Source organism: Thunnus thynnus, chromosome 2, assembly GCF_963924715.1.
Source record: "Thunnus thynnus chromosome 2, fThuThy2.1, whole genome shotgun sequence".
Lineage (NCBI taxonomy): Eukaryota > Metazoa > Chordata > Actinopteri > Scombriformes > Scombridae > Thunnus > Thunnus thynnus.
Window position 1 is genome coordinate 26,602,050 of NC_089518.1, and position 23,150 is coordinate 26,625,199.

At 38.3% G+C, this 23,150-nt stretch overlaps 2 protein-coding genes and 1 long non-coding RNA gene across 3 annotated transcripts; all 3 read right to left on the bottom strand.

Moving 5' to 3' along the window:
• Positions 1 to 5,677: 5,677 nt before the first annotated feature.
• LOC137172319 (uncharacterized) lies at positions 5,678 to 6,817 on the bottom strand. Its single transcript, XR_010924944.1, has 2 exons — positions 6,727 to 6,817; positions 5,678 to 5,966 (listed from the first exon to the last, which is right to left on the bottom strand). It is a non-coding gene; the product is annotated as an uncharacterized lncRNA (long non-coding RNA).
• A 3,478-nt stretch (positions 6,818 to 10,295) lies between these two features.
• Positions 10,296 to 14,737, bottom strand: avp (arginine vasopressin). Its single transcript, XM_067613141.1, has 3 exons — positions 13,209 to 14,737; positions 12,245 to 12,449; positions 10,296 to 12,128 (listed from the first exon to the last, which is right to left on the bottom strand). Exons 1-3 carry the CDS (start codon positions 13,326 to 13,328, stop codon positions 11,992 to 11,994), a joined length of 462 nt encoding a protein of 153 aa, XP_067469242.1. The 5' UTR covers positions 13,329 to 14,737; the 3' UTR covers positions 10,296 to 11,991.
• Positions 14,738 to 14,847: 110 nt separating this feature from the next.
• On the bottom strand, positions 14,848 to 22,784 carry ubox5 (U-box domain containing 5). The gene is made up of 7 exons (XM_067613129.1): positions 22,653 to 22,784; positions 20,941 to 21,004; positions 19,922 to 20,023; positions 18,569 to 19,308; positions 17,801 to 18,435; positions 17,497 to 17,682; positions 14,848 to 16,268 (listed from the first exon to the last, which is right to left on the bottom strand). The coding sequence occupies exons 2-7, from the start codon at positions 20,992 to 20,994 to the stop codon at positions 16,048 to 16,050; spliced, it is 1,938 nt and encodes a 645-aa protein (XP_067469230.1). The 5' UTR covers positions 20,995 to 21,004; positions 22,653 to 22,784; the 3' UTR covers positions 14,848 to 16,047.
• Positions 22,785 to 23,150: the final 366 nt, after the last annotated feature.

The window sequence follows — 23,150 nt, forward strand, 5'->3', positions numbered from 1 at the left end:
TCTATAGTCTTTGAGTGCTCTCATTGGTCAGTCTAGTGTTATGACAAAGAATTAACACGGACTATCTCCATTAAATTAAACTCAGCATCATCTGACTGTGTTTCCTGGCGTAGTTAGAAAACAACCAGCACCAAAGAATGTCCATGTTGTTTACATTATTTTGACCACACAGATATACTTGTATTTTATTTTCAAAAAGCCAAAACGTCTCTCTCGATAGTTTGATTACATTTGAAGGCACACCCAAAAAATGAAATAAAATGAAACAAATAAACAAACAAAATATCACATTTTATAGAGATTTATTTCACTTTTAAGGAGTTAAATCAGGATATTTTGCATAATTGACAAAAAGAAACAAACAGGATAGCTTCTGTATGTTGCAAGCTCTTGAAAACACCAACTGTGGAAACCCTGGTAACAAATATCAAATATCAAAGGGAAAGACTTTCTTTTTTACTCCACAACTCAGTAAGTTGCTCTGCGCTTGTTCTGTGTCCGCTGAATCCATGTCAGATGTCTCTCCACCTTGGGATGAGCACATATGGGCTTAGCCATGCCCTCTACGTAAAGTCTATGGACCCACAAAGAAAGAAAGTTTCAGTTTTAGATAATTGCAAGGATATACTATAAACAGTACTGTGCAAACGTTTTAGGCTCTGTTTACATTCTTATCCATCAGTTAATTGATGGGAAAAAAATTATTTGTAGCATTATTTTTCAAAGCATCCTCCCTTTAGGAAGGAGAAACAAACTTCAGGCACTCATGCGTGGAGCAGGAATAAAAAACACCAGGATTAAGTTAAAAACCTTTATTCAATCATGGCTACTTGCAATAAAAAATGACCAGTTTTGACCTTAAAGGTCTTCATCAGGGGACAAAAGGGTGAACAAATATCAAGCAAACAGTACTCAAAAAGCATTCTGCACAAAAATGGAAAATAAATGACCAAACCAACATCAAAATTACATACGTCAAATCATCTCCAAGACACTCAATTACTTAAAATATATGACCATATACATGAACTCAAATACATCTGTACAAAAAATAAGGTCTGTATGTTTAGACCCTCTCTATCTTATGGTGTTTGGGAATGTTTTTTAATGTTTTAGGATCTAGAGGTTTACCTTTACTCTTAGTGTCTAAAACTTCTGCACAGTACTGTATATGTATGAGCATAATGAAACCATAAAATAAAGGCATTAACTAATGTGAACACTGTATCTGCATGCTCTTTTTGGCTGTCTTTGTCCCTCGCTAGGTATAGACAATGAAATCTACTTCAAAATCACTTCAATCATTTAGCTTATTGTTGACCTCAATCACTTACATCAGTGCAGAAACGTCACAGGCACCGTTGCTTTTCTGCACCTCCGTTCTTTGAACCTTCTTCAGGATTCGTGCAGGAATGATCCTTCTTGCCTTGACACAGCATTTTGGGATGCCAGCTACAATTTGGGATTAAAATCCATTGTAAAAAAATGAAATAAAATAACAGAATATGGTTATCAATAATAATTATATTCCTAAATGTGTTCAAGAATGATAACAAAAAGGACAAATAAACTTATATCTCCCAAAAGAAACTTTTTTCAGCATTGAAGAAAAACTTGAGAATTGATCTTCCCATTATTGCTGCTTAGCTTTGTACAAAACAATTTCAGTAGTTTACCTTTTTTCTCAAGAGCACCACATACTATATGGGACTTGTTGGGTTTGACAGAGAATAAAAATAAAACAATGATAACTATGAATTTTTATGCTCGACAACTAAAAACTGAACAGGACTGAAAGTTTTTGGTTGAGCAGTCATGGCTGCACATTGCCAGTTAAATTGATTGGAAACATCGGTTGAAAGTCAACATGTTGAAACGGTTTAATATTATCCCTCTCATTTAAGGTTGTAAACCTAAAACGCAGCTACATGAGCCACACACTCTACATCTCATACTTTCCCTTCAACACACAAATAAATGAACACAAACATGAACTCAGCTACTGTTTATAACAATACAAAACTAAACTTATTCAGTTAAAGTCAATGTCATGAAACTGGGGTCTTTACCGTCAGTGGTGGTGATGGCCAAAGCACACAGACACACAATCACGAACACAACTTTCAGATCCATCCTGGCAGAGAAAATGATGGGAGGAAATCTTGTCCTCGCTTTTTATAGGCTTTTACCAGCCTTTACTTTCACTTTGAGTCTGGTATGCTCCGCTCATGCTCCAACAGGCTCCAACAGGTTTAATAAGCTCGCTTTTAACGAGATTGATTGACAGATACCTGATGAAAGCTCAGCATCTGCCACACCCAGAGTCATGAACAAAGGACATAATACAGGTCACAGGTTAAACAATTATGGTCAAATGGTAGCAAAAAGCAAAATGATGCAAAACGATGATCAAACATCAGTGTGTAAAGGAAAGAGAGAAACAAGACATTGATTTCACTGTTAAAAAACTATTCATTTTCTTCTGTTTATAACCATTTTTTGGCAACAGTTTGGAGTAATGATTAGAAGAACAATCCTTCAACCAGAGCCTGTGTTCAAACATCTGAAGCATTTTCCCTGTTCACACTGAATCCTGACCATCCCTCACCTGCTCTGCATTGGCTGACCCTCACCTTCGACAAAAAAAAGGCAAAAGAAATCTTATTTATTTATATTATTCTGCAACATAGTCCTCAAATACTTGTAAAGAAAAACAAACAAACAAATAAATAAATGCTTAATTGATATAAATGAATCCAAGTTGACAAAGATAATGACGTTTCAAGTGTGGCTTCCAAACAATGTTGCATGTTGTGAAATTTACAGAACATGCAAGCCATACAATATGATGAGTGAAAAAACAATCTAACTTTGGGGGAATTTTTCTGGTTGCACAATAATAGATTGATTTCCTTGGTGTTTATTTTGAAACTGTAACAAATGAAAACATCATCTGTATACTATTTGGCTTTCATTTTTAAGAACAATAATCTGCTGAATGGATTTTCACAGAAGACATGTTGACATGTCACAGTAGGTAAAGCAGAGGTGTAATCGAAATGATGGAAGGCTGAATTCCATTTAGCTAATTAAGTTTCAGTTTCCTGGTATTGTGCGTGTCAGCTCCACTGTCATGGCTCAGTGAGACACTTGAATAGAAGAAAATCATTGTTAATGTTACTGCTTTTCCTACTGTGACAGGTCAACATGTCTGTTGTGAAAAAGCTCTATTGACAGCTCACTCCAACTCTTTTGTACTGTGTAACCTGTTATGTTGCTAGACTGGTAATTTCGTCTGCCTCATTTCATTTCAAAACATCACACAGGTTACTGTTAGATAGATCATTTTGGGTGACTTCAACTGTAAATGAATTGGTTTCAAAATGAGCTGAGCAGTAATCTACAATAACTCAGCCATACAAAAATGGGTCATTCTGGGCTCCAAAATGGTCAAAAAGTCATAAAATAGTATTTCTGCATATTCACTGCACCATAGACTGTAAAAAATATGGAAGTGCCACCGTGTGTTAGATAAGTGAGTATGACATTAAAAAACTATGCATACGTGCATACTATGCATACACATGAAAAAATCTTCAAAAATAAGTGTACGAAATAGGCCTGTAACTCCACAACAATAGACAATGCAACAGACAGAATGGCAAGGTGCCCACTCCCGAGACCATACACAGCCAAAACAACATCATTTCAAAAAAGAAGCAGAAAACAAGCTCCAGAGTGATAGAGCTTGATTGACAGATTGATTGACAGATACCTGATGAAAGCTCAGCATCTGCCACACCCAGAGTCACGAACAAAGGACATAACGCAGGTCGCAGGTTAAACAATTATGGTCAAATGGTAGCAAAAAGCAAAATGATGCAAAACGATGATCAAACATCAGTGTGTAAAGGAAAGAGAGAAATAAGACATTGATTTCACTGTTAAAAAACTATTCATTTTCTTCTGTTAATAACCATTTTTTGGCAACAGTTTGGAGTAATGATTAGAAGAATTTTTCTGGTGGCACAATAATAGATTGACTTCCTTGGTGTTTATTTTGAGACTGAAACAAATGAAAACATCATCTGTATGCTATTTGGCTTTCATTTTTAAGAACAATAATCTGCTGAATGGATTTTCAGGAATTCCATTTAGCTAATTAAGTTTCAGTTTCCTGGTATTGTGCGTGTCAGCTCCACTGTCATGGCTCAGTGAGACACTTGAATAGAAGAAAATCATCATTAATGTTACTGCTTTTCCTACCGTGACAGGTCAACATGTCTGTTGTGAAAAAGCTCTATTGACAGCTCACTCCAACTCTTTTGTAAATGAATTGGTTTCAAAATGAGCTGAGCAGTACTCTACAATAACTCAGCCATACAAAAATGGGTCATTCTGGGCTTCAAAATGGTCAAAAAGTCATAAAATAGTATTTCTGCTTATTCACTGCACCATAGACTGTAAAAAATATGGAAGTGCCACCGTGATGTCACCCATTGGTTTCTGAGGAGTGGTTTTGAAGCTCAAAATGGGCAGCTCTGGCTGTCGCCATCTTAGCAGTGCCTGACTCCATCTCCTGGATAATCCAAAACAAGCGGTAACCCCCGGGGCTGAAAAATGAAGCCAACACGGAAGTGCCAAAAACTGCAGTTCTTCAAATGGCCACTTGAGGCTGGCTCCAAAAGCGAGTCAACCCCCATAGACCCCCATGTTAAAATGTCCAACTTTACAGCAGAAATAAACACATTTGCAGCCTGGTACAAAAAAACAGTTTTGGTCTCTATACCTAATTTCCCCTTTCATTTCACCCTTATTAAACTGTAAAGTTATGTATAATTAAGGGCATGGCTGCTTTGAGTGACAGGAGGTGCCATAACAGGTTATGCTAGCCACTAGCTGTCTGCCAAGCGTCACCTCAGCTATTTCGAGTCCATGTTCGAGTCACTGAACCTGACCTCTCAGCTGTGTTTGTGGTGTTTGTGTCTTTTGAAGAATTTTCCATGCAAATATCGGGCAAATAATATGGCTTGCTGTGCGGTGAATTGTACTAACAGACCGTCTGAGAAGTCTGTGCTCAAATTTTTTTAGGTGAGTGAAATTCTAGTATTATTTTATTTATATGTTAGCACTTGAGGTGGCAAAAAATCTTAAATTCATGTTCTTCCTTCAACCCCTATTTCAATGTCCTATTGTTTTTTTTACCACATAAAGAATACAGGTGCAGTATATCAGACTTGCAGCCTTGTTTCTGAGAAGAAATCCAGAGAGAGTTCATTGTTCACTGTTGCTTTGAATTTATTGCAAAATAAACAGAGGACAAGATCGAACAAAGAAAGTCAATTTTACTTTCATTTATAGAAAGCTCGAGAGTTGCATCTCTAAGGGTACGGTACAGTATTTTTCAATTTCTTGGATATATATAAAGTTCCTTCTATAGTCTTTGAGTGCTCTCATTGGTCAGTCTAGTGTTATGACAAAGAATTAACACGGACTATCTCCATTAAATTAAACTCAGTCCCTGTTGTTTACATTATTTTGACCACACAGATATACTTGTATTTTATTTTCAAAAAGCAACATTGTTGTGACCAAAACGTCTCTCTCGATAGTTTGATTACATTTGAAGGCACACCCAAAAAATGAAATAAAATGAAACAAATAAACAAACAAAATATCACATTTTATAGAGATTTATTTCACTTTTAAGGAGTTAAATCAGGATATTTTGCATAATTGACAAAAAGAAACAAACAGGATAGCTTCTGTATGTTGCAAGCTCTTGAAAACACCAACTGTGGAAACCCTGGTAACAAATATCAAATATCAAAGGGAAAGACTTTCTTTTTTACTCCACAACTCAGTAAGTTGCTCTGCGCTTGTTCTGTGTCCGCTGAATCCATGTCAGATGTCTCTCCACCTTGGGATGAGCACATATGGGCTTAGCCATGCCCTCTACGTAAAGTCTATGGACCCACAAAGAAAGAAAGTTTCAGTTTTAGATAATTGCAAGGATATACTATAAACAGTACTGTGCAAACGTCTTAGGCTCTGTTTACATTCTTATCCATCAGTTAATTGATGGGAAAAAAATTATTTGTAGCATTATTTTTCAAAGCATCCTCCCTTTAGGAAGGAGAAACAAACTTCAGGCACTCATGCGTGGAGCAGGAATAAAAAACACCAGGATTAAGTTAAAAACCTTTATTCAATCATGGCTACTTGCAATAAAAAATGACCAGTTTTGACCTTAAAGGTCTTCATCAGGGGACAAAAGGGTGAACAAATATCAAGCAAACAGTACTCAAAAAGCATTCTGCACAAAAATGGAAAATAAATGACCAAACCAACATCAAAATTACATACGTCAAATCATCTCCAAGACACTCAATTACTTAAAATATATGACCATATACATGAACTCAAATACATCTGTACAAAAAATAAGGTCTGTATGTTTAGACCCTCTCTATCTTATGGTGTTTGAGAATGTTTTTTAATGTTTTAGGATCTAGAGGTTTACCTTTACTCTTAGTGTCTAAAACTTCTGCACAGTACTGTATATGTATGAGCATAATGAAACCATAAAATAAAGGCATTAACTAATGTGAACACTGTATCTGCATGCTCTTTTTGGCTGTCTTTGTCCCTCACTAGGTATAGACAATGAAATCTACTTCAAAATCACTTCAATCATCTAGCTTATTGTTGACCTCAATCACTTACATCAGTGCAGAAACGACACAGGCACCGTTGCTTTTCTGCACCTCCGTTCTTTGTACCTTCTCCAGGATTCGTATAGGAACGATCCTTCTTGTCTTGACACAGCATTTTGGGATGCCAGCTACAATTTGGGATTAAAATCCATTGTAAAAAAATAAAATAAAATAACAGAATATGGTTATCAATAATAATTATATTCCTAAATGTGTTCAAGAATGATAACAAAAAAGACAAATAAACTTATATCTCCCAAAAGAAACTTTTTTCAGCATTGAAGAAAAACTTGAGAATTGATCTTCCCATTATTGCTGCTTAGCTTTGTACAAAACAATTTCAGTAGTTTACCTTTTTTCTCAAGAGCACCACATACTATATGGGACTTGTTGGGTTTGACAGAGAATAAAAATAAAACAATGATAACTATGAATTTTTATGCTCGACAACTAAAAACTGAACAGGACTGAAAGTTTTTGGTTGAGCAGTCATGGCTGCACATTGCCAGTTAAATTGATTGGAAACATCGGTTGAAAGTCAACATGTTGAAACAGGTTTAATATTATCCCTCTCATTTAAGGTTGTAAACCTAAAACGCAGCTACATGAGCCAAATACTCTACATCTCATACTTTCCCTTCAACACACAAATAAATGAACACAAACATGAACTCAGCTACTGTTTATAACAATACAAAACTAAACTTATTCAGTTAAAGTCAACGTCATGAAACTGGGGTCAGTGTCAGTGGTGGTGATGGCCAAAGCACACAAACACACAATCACGAACACAACTTTCAGATCCATCCTGGCAGAGAAAATGATGGGAGGAAATCTTGTCCTCGCTTTTTATAGGCTTTTACCAGCCTTTACTTTCACTTTGAGTCTGGTATGCTCCGCTCACAATGAGCTGGTGGCACAATAATAGATTGACTTCCTTGGTGTTTATTTTGAGATTGAAACAAATGAAAACATCACCTGTATACTATTTGGCTTTCATTTTTAAAGAACAATAATCTGCTGAATGGATTTTCAGGAATTCCATTTAGCTAATTAAGTTTCAGTTTCCTGGTATTGTGCGTGTCAGTAAATACAGGTGCAGTATATCAGACTTGCAGCCTTGTTTCTGAGAAGAAATCCAGAGAGAGTTCATTGTTCACTGTTGCTTTGAATTTATTGCAAAATAAACATAATAAAAATAAGATGTAGTTATTTCAGTGTCCTTAATATTTAACTGTAGGGTTGCAGATTGCATTCACCAGCAGACGCATTTACAGGGCTGAGGCTGAGGTCAAAGACAGTATTTACTGTAAACCACTCTCTCCCAGATCTGGGGAGGATGCACACTTTGCTTACAAACATAAATGTGAAAAAAAGAAGAAAAAATCTGTAAATCGCAGAAATAAAAATAAACTTAAATGTGGCTCCTACAGCCATAATTAGCAGGTATCGATGTTTGCAGTCACCATACCTGGCTTTTTAGCTTAGCTCATTCAATAGCTAACTAGCCAGCTAATGAATTAGGCTTGGGTTAGCCTTTGAGCAAGACGCCACAGATATTAAACCGGCATGCACTGAAGTCAAAACATAACAGAGAAGTGTTAGAATTTAGGGTGATAGTATGGAACAAAAGTCGTCTGTGTGAGGTTGGAAAATAAAGGTCCATCACGTTAGTTAGCTAACATTATACAATGTTAATGTTAAACTTGTCATATGGGCAAAATAACGTTAATATAGCCTAACGTTAATGCTAGACTTGTCTAGGTACATTAAAAACTAGTTAACTGTGCGCAACTGCAATTAGGAGTGTGTAACTTAAAAATATTAATGTCACATTTCAGCATGGTTCCAGAAATAACGTTAACCTAGATGTTGCAATATGTTACTGGTTGAGCTGGAGTTGGTAATTAATATAAAATTTGACAGCCAACGAATTAATATCATTACTGAAACAGGCGTTTTAAGATTATTACACTCCAGAAACTGACTGATTGTGATCGGCTGTGGGCTGAAACATTGACACATAACGTTACGCCTGCATTTCAGGAGGAATTGTGCGAAGTAGCTTAACATTTACTAAGACTATATTGAAAGTTTGATATTGATTAATGTGTTGCTATGTGTGACTACAGTGAAAACTAAGCTTGTCTGTTGCATTCAATTTCTTTTTTTTTTGTTGTTGTCCTTAACACTTAGAGAACCTATTAAATTTATATCAAGTGTGTGTTACATAAGTGAGTATGACATTAAAAAACTATACATACGTGCATACTATGCATACACATGAAAAATCTTCAAAAATAAGTGTACAAAATAGGCCTGTAACTCCACAACAATAGACAATGCAACAGACAGAATGGAACGGTGCCCACTCCCGAGACCACACACAGCCAAAACAACATCATTTCAAAAAAGAAGCAGAAAACAAGCTCCAGAGTGATAGCAGAACATAGCTTACCCCTTTTGTTTTTCCTGTTGGTAGTCCAAAGGTCATAATAAGCATACATTTCACAACAAAACCCCAGCCAATTGCTCCCCGACCACAGCGTGTTGCTCTCCGATCACAGCTCACTGAGCCTACCGGTGTTGGTAAAAAAAGTTGTCAGTTTGTGGGTTGGGTCAGGTTTGGGTGGTTTATTTACACGTATTTGTGCGGTGTGGATTGGCTCTCAGCGCAGCAGGACCCTCTGTATGTGTGTTTGTGTGTGAGCAAGCGAGCACATGTACATACATCAGTGGGGTGGGGTGGGGGGTGGGGCTGACTGAATGGGAATGAGAGATGCTTTACTGAAACGCAGTGTGAAACACAATGTTAGAGATCTTTTATGTAATTATGAGAAGTGTATGTGAGAAAAAAGACATCACCTGCAGTAGTCTTGTGCTGTGAGCACATGTGCGAGCACCAGGACGTTGACTGCAGCTCATTGAACGGCCACAGATTTCACTAATGAGAAGCAATTGAGCTTACAGTCACGTCTATTTCTTTGATCTATAGACTTTTTATCATTTTTACCATCAACCATAGTTTCAGTTATTGACTCCTGTGTTTTGTCCCCCGTCAGATTAAGGCTGAACAAATATATTTAAAATGTAATGTAGGCTACAGTGACACTTTTTAAATGTGCACCGTCTGCATACACATGCATTAATATCTCTACGTCCACTGGATTAAAATGGAGGCTGTGCCTTTTATTTACCTGTTGCCATGGTGAATCGTAGTATCGGAACTCCATGCTTTCTCAAACAGACTTGTTGTTAGTGTAAAACAAAACCAAAAAGGTAATGCAAAACAAAAAAGGAGCCACCACATGAACAAAAATATGTTTTTCCCCCAATTGTTTATTTATACATTGAGAAATTAAAGGGGACATATTATGCTTTTTGAGGTTTTCTGTTATTTATATACTGTTATAATGTCGGATATCTATGTTAAACATGGTCAAAGTTCCAAAACTCGAGGTTAATGTATGTAGAAATGCTCCCTGCAAGTCAAAACGCGGGGCTTCAACCTGCTCTAAACGCTGCATTTTTGACGTTTTTTTCTACTTTGCCAACAAGCTGACGGCGGCTCATCACGCATACCCATCGATAGTAGTCTGTTCTATAGCCTTTGTTGCTAAGGTTGTTGCTAAGGGTTTTTCCATGTGTTGTTTGCTTTGTCCACTCTCATATTTTGGATCAGATTCTGGCTCCAATATGTACAGATGTATTTAAGAAGTTGACATTTCAAGTAAAGAACGAGATAAAGTAGTGACATCTTACTACTACAGTTTGTTTCATGGTTTGTATATGTAACCTCTGGAGCGGCTGAAAGTCTCCCGAGAGGCAGTTTCCAAGAGCTGGCCAATCAGAAGAGAGTGAGCTCCTTGGGAGGGGGGGCCTTAAAGAGACAGGAGCTTAAACTGCCTGTTTCAGATAGAGGCTGAACTGAGGGGCTACATAAAGAGCCATTATAAGATAAATAATGAGTTTTTTGAACTGTAAATCATGCAAATATATTTCAGTAGAACCCCAGATTAAAAATATAGACCTGTCAATGTGCATAATATGTCCCCTTTAAACTATGTAAATTTAAAAACTGGAAAAACCAAGATGTTCTAAAACTTCTAGCCAGTAGTGTATAATCTGCATCACTGCTGCAACATGGGCTTGAAACAAATAACTATACAGTGTGCAATACAGTGATTTGAAACTCAAAGGAAGCACAACAAATTTCCGAGAAAAGTTTTCCAATATGCCACACAATCAGTCAAAAAAGGTATCTGTCAACATATGGGAGAACCTTCATCTGTTTCCAGCTGGATGTGGAACATAAACTGCCACCGCATAGTGTCCTGGCAGAAACATGAGCTTTCAACCATCACCACCCACAAAAAAATATGACGATAAGAATTCACTGTCTTTCATCTACTCAATTTGGACATGTTGAAACAAAATTGAGTAAAAACTGTGATGAATGTCTGTGCTGACATTATCGGTATTTGCTGGACTACTCAAATAATTTACAAGAACGGTGGCGTGTGAAAAAACTGTGTCTTGTGTCTGGAAAATGAAGACCTTGGGGCAAGTTCAAGGGGTTGAAACCTATGACAGTTATTGCTGATTTCTCAATAATACATTCCTTTCACTCTCACTCACTTCCCCTCACACACACACACACACACACACACTCACTCATACACGCATGCATAGGACGGTTTAAGCAGTTAACCAACAGAGAATTAGCAACAGGTTATATCAGTGACTCCACCATTAAAGGTAATTATTTTGAGCCTGGGAATAAGAAAAGCAGACGACAGAAGCTTTTTTGGCAGTGATATGTCTATTGTTTTCCCCTTGTTCAATATACAGTAATATTTCTACTACACAAGAAGTAACTGCTCAAGCATTGTCAGCAACCTTTATCTCCTATCTCTGACTTATTTACAGTGTTTTCTGCTATAACTCTTATTTGAACTGGAGCATTGAGGTGTGTAATATCTTCTCATTTAGAATAAAATTTGTTTACAGTATGTGCATTAGTATATACATTTCTAAGGTCAGAACAAACATGATATCTACTCATGATTCCTCTCCCCCAGAATCTAAATAATGCAAGCTGTCTTTTCAGATACAGAATTAGCACAGCAGTAGGGGTTAAGAGAGATCAAAGTATGACTTGGCATTTTATTGGTTTAAGGTTTGATTCTCAAGGCTTATAGTGGAACAGGGAGGATGTTCATTTCTGTTGCACCTCTGGGCCCTGAGGAGCAGAGGGACCTCCGGAGATACAGTATCAGTACTCAGTCTGTCCTCTGGTGGCCACATGCAGCAGACGCAGCAGCAGCTCTGTAGGTGAGCTCCCTGCAGAGCCGTGGGCTGGTTCCGAGGCCTCGTTCTCCCCCAGGCAGTCAGAGTCCACCGCGCAGCTCTCTGTCAAAGACAAGAGGAAGGGAGAAGAAAGGAAAATAACTTTATTCAAACTGCCCATTCATACTGTATTAACACTACTAAACATGTAAAATATTTACAGTCAGATCAGACTGTACCTGAGTTACAGCAGAGTCCTGAAGCAGCGCAGTGTCCACCCTCAGATCCGCAGGGTCTCCCTCCTGTCTGGCAGGGGGTGAGCAGGTAGTTCTCCTCCATGCAGTGAGCTGTTTCTGGGGAGCCCAGCAGGCAGCCGAGGCCCTCCCCACAGCAGATACTGGGACCGAAGCAGCGGCCCCTGTCCCCAGGGCCACATGGCATGCACTACAGGAAGAATTGCATAGATATAACCCTTTTCTCAGGTGCGACAAAACAATTAAACTATTTTTTGAAAAGTGAACTGGCCAATGTGACATTCATTCTGGCGAAACATTTCTGATGTTCTCTAATCTATCCTGAGAACTACTTTGGATGTTTGGAAATACATAAACTCTTCCTCCACATACAACATTGATGATGGACATGTTATTAGACAAAAAGCTGATCCATAATTACAGGAAAACATCAAATCTTTTCAGAAATGACTGCATGCACTGATTTCTGCTGTGCACATGTATCTCACTACAGTATTAATCATAAAATTATTGTGGAAAAAATAATACAAAAAACACTTTTTGAGCATCAAACAATGCAGTTTTATGATCAACAATATGGTGCAACATATACTCACATTTTGTATGAAGCAAACATATATAATATATTTGTACATAGCCTAACTTTATGCTTTTTACCTATCATACTATTTTTCATTTCGCCAATATTTTAATACTTTTCCTCCAAATCATTTTCCTTAACAGTGCAAAAGTAAAAATAGGTGAGTTATACCTTACCTCTTTACAGTTAGATAATTTAAAGACTGGTAATGGTAACACATTATCTTATGAATTTAACATAGATATAGCTTTCCTTATCATACTGTATGATTTTAAATGAAGTTTGTTAATTTCCAGTTCAACATTTCCAAAGTCGTAAAAACAAAGAAAGAAAGTCAACGATGACCTCTCATCTGAAAGTGGTCCTCACCTGTCTGATTCCAGACTCCGACAGCGCTCGTTTGCCTCCTCGGGGGCAGTTCTGGATGTAACAGGCGGAGGAGAGGGCAAGGAGTCCCAGGACACACAAGGGGAACATGGAGTAAGGCATCGCTGCTGGTTTAGATGAGCGCCGTGGACCTGGAGTTCCTCCGCCTGGTGGGTGTCTGACGGATGTCCCGGTCGACTCCTCACTTATAAGCAGATATGGACATCATCTGACAAAGCGACTGACACTTGGATCTGACGTCAGTGTCGTGCAAGTTCTCCTCCCGCGTGCCCGAAGGCCATCGGCGTGCGCGTGGCGTGTGCGCGAGAGGTCGCAGCAGATATGCCTCTGCATCAGATGTGTGCTATCTAACAAATCTACACAAGAAAACAGCGATGACAACAGGAGATGCCTTTTCTGTATTCAAGACTGCGCCACACTTATTGGAGCAACTTTTCTGAATAATTTGAGCCTCGGTGTTAGATGGCAGTAGGGGCACACACTAAAAATGGCATTACATGAACAATTAATTGTAGTTTGTGGACAACTAATTAGATTTAAGCACTGATTAAGTACATTTAATGATGATCATGCACAGTACAGCTGCTCATCACTGTAGACAGACAGTTTTGACTTGTCACATGAAGTCAACTGTGCTTGCATCATGCCAACCTTAAGGTCACACAAATTATCCCTTTGGCGTAATTTAAGACTTAATAAGCCAAAAAAGATTAGCATTTGAAATAAACATAAGTCTTTTCCGCTCATTATTCTGTTCTGCGTCTAGCTGCATGCTTAGGGTTGTATCTCACCTATTAGCTGTTGTCGTGATGCTGATTAACAGGTAAATTATAAATGGCAAAAACTGAGCATCAGGGCAGCGGGGAAAGGTGTGAAGGAGTTCATTAATTACAGTCACAGCTTTCAAGCTTGATATTTCAATATATACAAGATCAGGTGTCTCTGTCCGTTACTGTACTGAACAAAAGAAAAAGTTTAATAAAATATCTTTAAAAAATGATCAAATCTCTCCTGAAGTGCACACACATGTCACAAGCTGTGACATAAAATTCATGTTTGATGGCAGTTTGACAGTAATAAGTCATTTTTTTCCTACTGATTAATATAACTAAAGTGCTTTATCTACCACCAAGATTAACCTGATGATTTATCCGTCTCTCTTTCACATGCAGAAAACTGATTTTTGGGGCACCCTGGTGGCCTAATGGTTAAGGTGCACACCGTATAAATGCATCGCCCACAGTTCGATTTCCTGCTGGGAGACACTTGTTGCATGTCACACTCTTCTCTCTCCTGCCTTGTTTCCTGTCTCACTACACTGACTCTCAAATAAAGGCAAGATGCAAAAAAAAAAAAGAAAACCGATTCCAGTCTTTGCTCTCACTGAGCGGATACAGGATCATGACCTTGGTTAAGCTTAATGTTGTCAGGGAAACCAACATATAAATTATGCTGTATGTGATTGCAAAGTCCAATAAATACTGTTTTTTTCCCCCTGACTTTGGTCTGTTTAACCCTTTCATCGACACAATGGCACACAAAAGAGTGATTAGGGTGAAGTGTTAAGAGGCAGAAAATGCAGAGATGGGCAAGGACACTCAGAAGGACATGCAGTATAACCTCTGCTGGAAACCACTGTGTGTATAGTTTATTATTTAACACTGAAGGGAACATTTATAGTGAACATGGAGGAAAAATATAGGAAATAAAACTACATACATAATCCAGTGGGTGACAGTGCCATAACAGAAACTTGACTGAATTATATTAACAAATTCAACCAGATTCCATACATCAATGCTGCCTGATTAACATTTGCCATTCAAATACATAATATGGGATTTCATTCCAACATGTACAGAACATATAAAAAAAGTAGTAAAAAAATAATCCATCATCTGTTCCAATTATTACATTTTCTGCCTGCATTTACCCTTTTAAAGCAACAAAAATGATGCAAGAGTGACAGGAATGTATAATGGTTAAAAAAGTGAAGAGAGGCTGGACCTGCGATAAGGACAAGGCTAACATGACATCCGGAGGTCAGCTGATCAGCTTAGCCTGACCCTGTCTGTTTCATCACAATAACCACGCAGCCTTGGTCTACCTGATTTCCACTTTAATTCTCATGGCCTCTTGCTCTCAGCTTTTTTGTCCCCGAAACCTTTCTTTGTGCATCCTCAAAACATCTTACAAATGATGTGTACATAAGCTGCAGAACCAAGGCTGCAGCTACACTCTATGAAAAGGCAAAGAAAGGAGAACAAGATTTTCTTTTTTTTTTTTTTTTTTTTTACATTCTTTTACAGATGGTTTTTAAAGCTCTTTGTATCAGTCATGTCCTTTCCTCGCCTGTGACCATTAAAAACAGAACTCTGATCTACTTACTGTTATGTCACTTGTATCAGGGACAATTCTGGTAGACTTGTAAACAAAGCGCGTATAACAGCAAATGAGAAATAAAAGAAATACTACAATGAATTGACATGAAATGACTGTAGAATGTACAGAACTTGACAAATAAAAGATGAAGACTGTAATTCAGGTAGTTACTATAAACTTGGCAAATGTTTAAAGAATTTTCATCCGCAGCAGTTGTATAATACGACAACCATGAGAAACATGACTCATCTGTTAAGATATATCAAAGAGGTAGCGTCAAACCAAGTTCATAATCTATAAATAAAATCCATCTAGGATCTGTAAATGGTCACAAAACTAAAACACCACATCTCAAATACAATTCTGTCTTCACCTTGAGGACACTCCCCCGCATTTCTTCACAGGCCTTTAAGGTTTGTCTTTTTTTTTACGCCATCTGTCAGTGATGCACACGTGTGATATCACTGCGAGAGATCGGGCTTTGGCAGGCAGGGCATAAGATGTGATTGGATGTAACTGTGGTGACAGAGTTTAGTGGTTGTGATCCCCTCCGCAGGCAGGCACGGCAGAGCAAGTGACCACAGGTTAGTTGGTAGACGGGTGATGCCGATGTGGAGTAAACGGAAACAACGCAGGAACACGCGGAGCACGTTTTCTCACCTGGCAAGCAAATGTGAGGGAGAACGTTAGCAAAGAGTCAACAGATTTATATTCATTTAACAGGCATCAATTTCAAATTCTCAGACACAGCTGTGTGTTGCTCATTTGTGTTTTTCAGTACATTTCAGGAGTTTTACTTTTTAGTGTACTGCCTTTCTCAACCAAATAGATCCTCAGTTTTTGATTTCCTGCAACCCTGAATGCTTCTCAACAATTAATCGACCATTGAACAGTGATAGTGATTCTAACAGTCTATCAAAAAAGTAAGAGAGGTTTTCCAGTTCAGAAAAAAACTCAACATGGCTTGTGGTTGCAATAAATTTCAGTCACTCCAAGCTCCTGAAAATGTAACAAGACTTAGAGCTAAATTAGCTTGTCAGCATGCTAACATGCTCACAATGACGATATTAACATGCTGATATTTAGCAGGTATAATGTTGTTGTTAATATTTGGTCCCAAGTGAATTTTACCTTTGTCTAGCCCAGACTTTTCCTATTGTACAAATCGTGATTGAATGAAATTAAATAACATAAAATCCTGTTTGATAATATGATAGTGTTTTGGTATCTGAGCTAAAATTCAGTCAGTGATATTTAATATATTCTTTTTATGTAACTCAAAAGACATTGTGTTGCTTAATATAAAAGGATATAAGTGTGGTCAGCTTACAGAGTTGCTAGAATGGCATTATTCAGATTGAAATCTGGTTCCTCCTGTGATATCTTGTCCACAACAAGGACAGCTACCACCACTTTTCTCAAATTATCATCCATTGTTTATCAGCTGATGAAGATCAGTGTCATATCAGCTGCCTACGCTCTATTTAAGAGGGTTTCCCCGTACGTAACAAGCTGCGCGCTGGCATGGCCAAATGGAGTGCTGCTATTGATAAAGCAATGGAATCAAGGGACCAATAGAAGAGGAGCTGCGTGCTCTAATGTGAGCAAACCAACACAAATGCTTTGTGCAAACTCAAAAAGGTGTCTTGAACACACTTAGCATAAAGATGGAAGCATATATCATATTATTATAATGCAGAAGTGGTTCAAAAAATATCTTTTTTTTTTTTACTGGGCAACGGTTTGAATCCATTGTAAATGTCATAGAGCCAAACTATGCAAAAAAAAGCAAAGCTCTAAAGCCACTTTTTCCTTTTTTTGAAACACAACATTTTGGGAGGAGTGTTGCTGTGAAAAGTGATTCACAGTGGATTTATACAAATCATACCTGTTGGCATGCTTGAACTGCCTGCAGTCTGGCACTGCTGTGAGCTGTCAAGTGACTCAGAGTCAGGAGTAACTTGTTGCTGCAATGACAGATTTGAGGTGAAGGAAGGTCGGCCTCTCAGGGCGGAGAAGAGGGCCTCGTCCAGGCTGGCTGACAAACGCTGCTCATGAGAGCTGCAGCTAGGAACTGAGGAAGAACAGTGACGAAGCAAACATCCACAAACAGACATGTCAGCAGGAAAAACGACCAACACACACAAATACAAAAAGACACACATATGTTTAAAGAAAATGTCTATTCTCACCTGAGGCTGTATCATTTCTTGGTCTTTTTGTTTGAGGTAGTAGTTGCTTCTCAGCTGTCAACTCTTCTGTTGACTCTTTAAGAAATCCACTTAGATCTCGTTTCTTCCTCCTATCAAACTCTAATTTGCTATCTTTGGTAAGAGGCTGGGCGTCACATGTGTAATTCCCATTTCCTGATGAATGTCCTGATTCAGTTTCTTCTATTTGTGTAGTCCTGTTTGTGTTACTGGTGCCAGCATTATACTGAATAGTTTTACTGTTTACAGAGCTTTTACTGGGAAATGGAGAGTTGTTTTGGGACTCTCTTTCTACCACAGAAGCAATGAGCCTTGAGGGCTCTGGATTCTCTCGCTTCCCTTGTCTTCCCAACATCTTGTCCCTCCACACATTGCCACTTTGCAGGATGAAGTGGTCAATGCGGCTTTTCAGCTGGGGATTGGGGAGAGGCTGGGAGGTCGCAGTGAACGGGACACTAGTGAAAGGGTCGTTTGGGGGTCGACCCCAGGTGGCTTCCCTCTTCTGGTACTCCTCCAGGGTAGCATTGTCTACTGACACACCACTGGGTAGCAGCATGGGCAGCGTCATTACCTCCTGAGTTATGGGGTCAAGGAACTCTTCCGGGATCGAGTGATTGCTAGAGACAGACAAAAAACCAGAGAATTACCAACATTACAAGAATTTTTTTTATCTATTATTTTCCACACATTTATAAAAGAGGAAGGAAGGAGACTGAGACCAGAATGTTACAGTGATTCATGAATACATACCTTGGAGTTGTTGTTGCTTGCAGTGGCTGTTTAGTCTGACTGACAGAGGGGCCAAAAAATGCAGGTCGTGGCAGTCGTCTTTCACTGGCCTCATGCGCTCTTTTGATTTTCTCCACTTCTTCTGCGGGGCAGCAGCGAGCAGGTTGTCCCCAAACAGACAAAGCCTTGAGCCCCAGTGCAGAGGCAGCACCGCCAAGTGGCACAGACACACGAAGTTGTGTAACAGAGCCTAATGAAAGCAGACCCCGGTTCCACAGCTCCTCCTGCCGACAGTTGGCAGGTTGCGGAGGCGGAGCGGAGAGGAACGGAGGCCGGGGACAAAAATGTGAACGCGAGAAACAGATTTGAGTTTCCTCCCTCAGCTCGCAACGACCTACCAGTTTAAACTCAGCCTCAGAACTACTGGATTGAGTGTTTGACTGAGCACGCTCTTTGGACTTCCGATCCAGAGCCTCTTCACCCCAACTTTGGGCTTGAACACTCCACTGGTGTCCATTAAACTGGTGAGATTTATTACCACATGCTTGTTCTTTTTCCCGGTTCTGTACTTGCATATGCATTTGTTCCTTTCGCTGGCCCTGTTCGTGGCCTTGACCCTTGCCATAATTCAGGGAAGGTAGCGGATCAGAGCTGGTGCTGATCTCTAGTTTCTTGCAGGCTTGTCCTCGATCCATACCCCAGGGCCACAGCTCCACATCCACCCTGCACAGCTCCACCTGGAAGCCAAACTTCAACGTCACCTGAGAGGAATGGACCAAGAATGGATGTTAATGATGGGGATTAATATAGAAATTTTACCATGGGGTTTTGCTGTTGCTATGGAGCCTAAAGCCTGTAGATTCTGAATGGTATAAATACATAAATGAATAAATTTTAAGATGTAAAAAATATAGTTTGAATAGCAGGAATGAAGTTAGGTTAAAAGCAAAGCAGCTACTGGATATAAGAGGATATTTACAAACCTTTAACACCAATGTATCTACAGTTTGTTACAATATAAGACAGAGGAAGTCATATATCTGCTACTGTAGCCACCTCCCTCCTCTCATACATCTGGTATAAGAGAAGAATTTTAGTCTGGACTCAAACAAGTCTCACTTGCGCTACACAAGGTAAAGATGATGGGAAGAGGAGGATGAAGACCATGCTATTATATGAGACAAACAAGCTACACATCCCTCAGTTGTTATAGAGACTCATTCTCATTTGAGTTAAATGGGATAAAACAGTCAGAAATGATCCAACATATATATCACATGCACGTTTGTCTGTGGGTCACACTTCAGTCTGTTGATATGTGAAGTTAAGTGTATCTTAAGTTAAGTCTACCCAAGTACAACAGTATCATCTCACCTGTACTGGTGGACGTAGGAAGTACTCCAGCTTAAAGCCCCGCCTCCGGAGAGCAGGGTCGGCCGACACGAGGTTTGTAACATCATACCCATCTGCACACAGCTGTAGTTGAGAAACAAATCAAACAGGAATTAGAAATATGCAGTGGAAGCAAACAGAAATTAAAGGTCCCCAGCCAGAATCAAAGCCGGAAACTCACATGTCATTTTAACCACAATACCAATTTTCTAAATAGAACTGGTCAGTGTTTCTGTTGTAATACATGACAAAACTCTCATGTGTCTATCAGGCTAAACTGGTTTACAACAAAGATTTGCAAGTGTTTAGGTACGTTAATAATACCTCACAAAAAAGCTTTAATACTGGACAAACTTTTGAAAAAAAAGAAAATGTTTTGAACCTCGTCTCATTCGAAATATGTCTCGGCCAAGAGCACAACATTTACATCAGACTCAACAATATATGATATTCTACAAAACTGAGTAAAACTTAACAGAGAGTGAAAAATGATAACATGAAGGACGATGACACAAAGGTGAGGCTGTAGAGGAGTAAAAAAAAAAAACAACTGAAGAACTCTTGAAAGAGTGAAATAACATCTTCGAGTGTAGTGAAAATAGAGCGACGATCAGATAACAAAATACTAATAAAAAGAACACGACAAGGTTAGCGGTGATTCAGTCTCCCACACGCCACTTTGTCCCTCTGCTTCTTTATTTCCACATCTTCGACCTCCATCTCCATCCTTTGCCATGTTGTGTTTATGTATGTTGATTCTTCCTGTCCGTCTCGACACATATCAGACCTATTTTTCTTTAACTTTTGAAGAGGTGAAAATAAGTGGAACAGTGCTCGCATAAGACACCACTTGGGTGTATTTTTTTGGGTTTGTTGCCTGTTTTATGCTCTAACTGATTGTTTCTGACAGTAGTTGCTTGTCACCTGAGTGCTGCAGAAGTACAAACCGGTCAAGTTGAACAAGGTACAGTTATGTGACAGCTTAACGAAATGTGACGCACCTTGTTGCAATGGATTGTTGTACTGAAATGTGGCAGGCAGAGATTCACGACCATATTCTCCAACCTGAGAGGAAACAAATTGATTTTAGACCTATACACATTCCCTTGCGTCACTTACAGGTCAAGGAAAAAATACGGCATTCAGTGAATACAAGTGTTCAGCACTGACTCACTATGGTACACCACTCTGTCCTACGTTATTAGAAGGTAATCATATCTTTTGTGTTTTACACCTGTGAGTTCACAAGACCGTTGACCTCACAACTATGTGACCTTCATAGACTGATTCACTGTTCATCTGAACAGTGGGATCAAGGAGGCAAGCTCATACAAGATCATTTTGTTCAGTACAGACAGTGATGGGAAAGAGTCATTTCCACTTCACATGATATTTGAAATCTGGCCGGTTAAATACATATAAATATAAATATCAATAATTACTTGAGTATTTCCATGTAATGCTATTTTATACTTCCACTCCACTACATTTCACAGGGAAATATTGTACTTTCTACTCTACTACATTTATTTGACAGTTTTAGTTCCTTTTCCGATGGAAATTGCGTGTGTAGTCGGGGTGACATTTCAGATATCTACGAGTTGTTAACAGCTCCACCAAATAGTGATTTTTCCCTCTAAACTTCTCACAGTTTAATTTCAATTAATGTTCAAATGATCCAATATTTCACCAAAAATCAAAGATTAGAGAAAAAGTCCAAAAACTGAAAACAGATTTGTGTATCAGAACTTTGTTTTTTCTTCTTTTCTCTCCCAGTAATCATCTAACAACCCCTCAGATTAATCTGGTGACCCTTTGGAGGGTCCCAAACCCTAGGCTGAGAACCACTGGACTAAACTAACTAACTATATGTAAAGTAGTTGAAACTAGCTCCACCTCCAGCAGCTACAACAGTAACATGCTGCTTACACACTGATGCTTCAGTATTATTAATTTAATGATGTCACATATAATAATATATCAGTCAGAGGGACGAATTAAGTACTTTTACTGTAATACTACTGTAATATTTAAAGTACATTTTGCTGCAAATACTAACATACTTTTTCTTAAGTAGGATTTTTCATGCAGGACTTTTACTTATGGAGTATTTTTACATTACTGTATTGGTACTTTTACTTAAGACCTGAATACTTCTTCCACTACACAGTTGTGGACGACACGAAACGGTTAATTAGTCGATTGACAAAACGTAATGATTAACAGCAATTAGGTTATCGATAAGTTGCTTAATTTATCAAAGGAACCTTCCAATCATGTTAGCTTGTTAAATGTAGTTAAAGTTGGATTCAGGGAAATTTTTTTTTATCTGACATTTTATAGTCCAATTAATTGAGAAAATAGTTGCCAGGTTGATGGATAATGAAAATAATGGTTAACTGCAGCCCTAACTACATTATTTACATATAGGCTAACTGAGTGCTATAATGGACTCTGTCTTTAAACTGCTACTAACGTACATTTCAAGATACATTTTAGTTTCTATTATTGAAAAATATTCTTGTCCCCTTATGTTTGAGCCTCACACATACCGTTAAAGCTAGTTTATGTACATATCGTTCATATGATGGAAAAATAAATTATTCAAATATAGCTAGCAATATTGTGTTGGCTGATAATACTGAGGCTGAACCAGACTGACAATATTAACTTTAGATTAACAAACTAAAGCAACTGAAAAACCTTATTTTACCTGGTTGTTGACAAACTTCGCTAATGTTGACTGTTTTTTTTACTCCTGTGGTCAACTTTAGAAGATAACTAATGGCTAGTGTGTTAGCCACTGGTTAGCTTAGCCAGAACAACTAAGGAAGCTGAAAAGGGACAAACTTTATAAATGCGAACTGTGTGTCGTACTGTTGGTAAGAAAAATGCCACTTCTTTACCTAAGTAAAAATTACAATACAGCAATGTAAAAATACTACATTACAAATAAAGGACCTTCATGAAATATCCTACATAATAAAAGTACATAAGTATTAGCAACAAACTACACTTAAAGTATTAAAGTAAAAGTACTAATTGCACCCCTCTGACTGATATTATTATATGTAACATCATTACATTATTAATGCTGAAGCATCAGTGTGCAAGCAGCATGTTGCTATTGCAGCTGCTGGACGTGGAGCTAGTTTGAACTACTTTATATACAGTCAGCTAGTTTAGACCCTCCAAAGGTTCACCTGATAAA

Bases quoted from the DNA above. Each gene is read 5' to 3' on its own strand.
- avp (XM_067613141.1), bottom strand. From the start codon at position 13,328: ATGCCTTACTCCATGTTCCCCTTGTGTGTCCTGGGACTCCTTGCCCTC. The intron at 12,450-13,208 runs GTGAGGACCACT...TTCTTCCTGTAG, and splicing joins CGGAGTCTGGAATCAGACAG to TGCATGCCATGTGGCCCTGG. The intron at 12,129-12,244 runs GTACAGTCTGAT...TGTCTTTGACAG, and splicing joins AGGACTCTGCTGTAACTCAG to AGAGCTGCGCGGTGGACTCT.
- ubox5 (XM_067613129.1), bottom strand. From the start codon at position 20,994: ATGGTCGTGAATCTCTGCCTGCCACATTTCAGTACAACAATCCATTGC. The intron at 20,024-20,940 runs GTGCGTCACATT...TCTCAACTACAG, and splicing joins CAACAATCCATTGCAACAAG to CTGTGTGCAGATGGGTATGA. The intron at 17,683-17,800 runs GTGAGAATAGAC...GTTCTTCCTCAG, and splicing joins AAGAAATGATACAGCCTCAG to TTCCTAGCTGCAGCTCTCAT.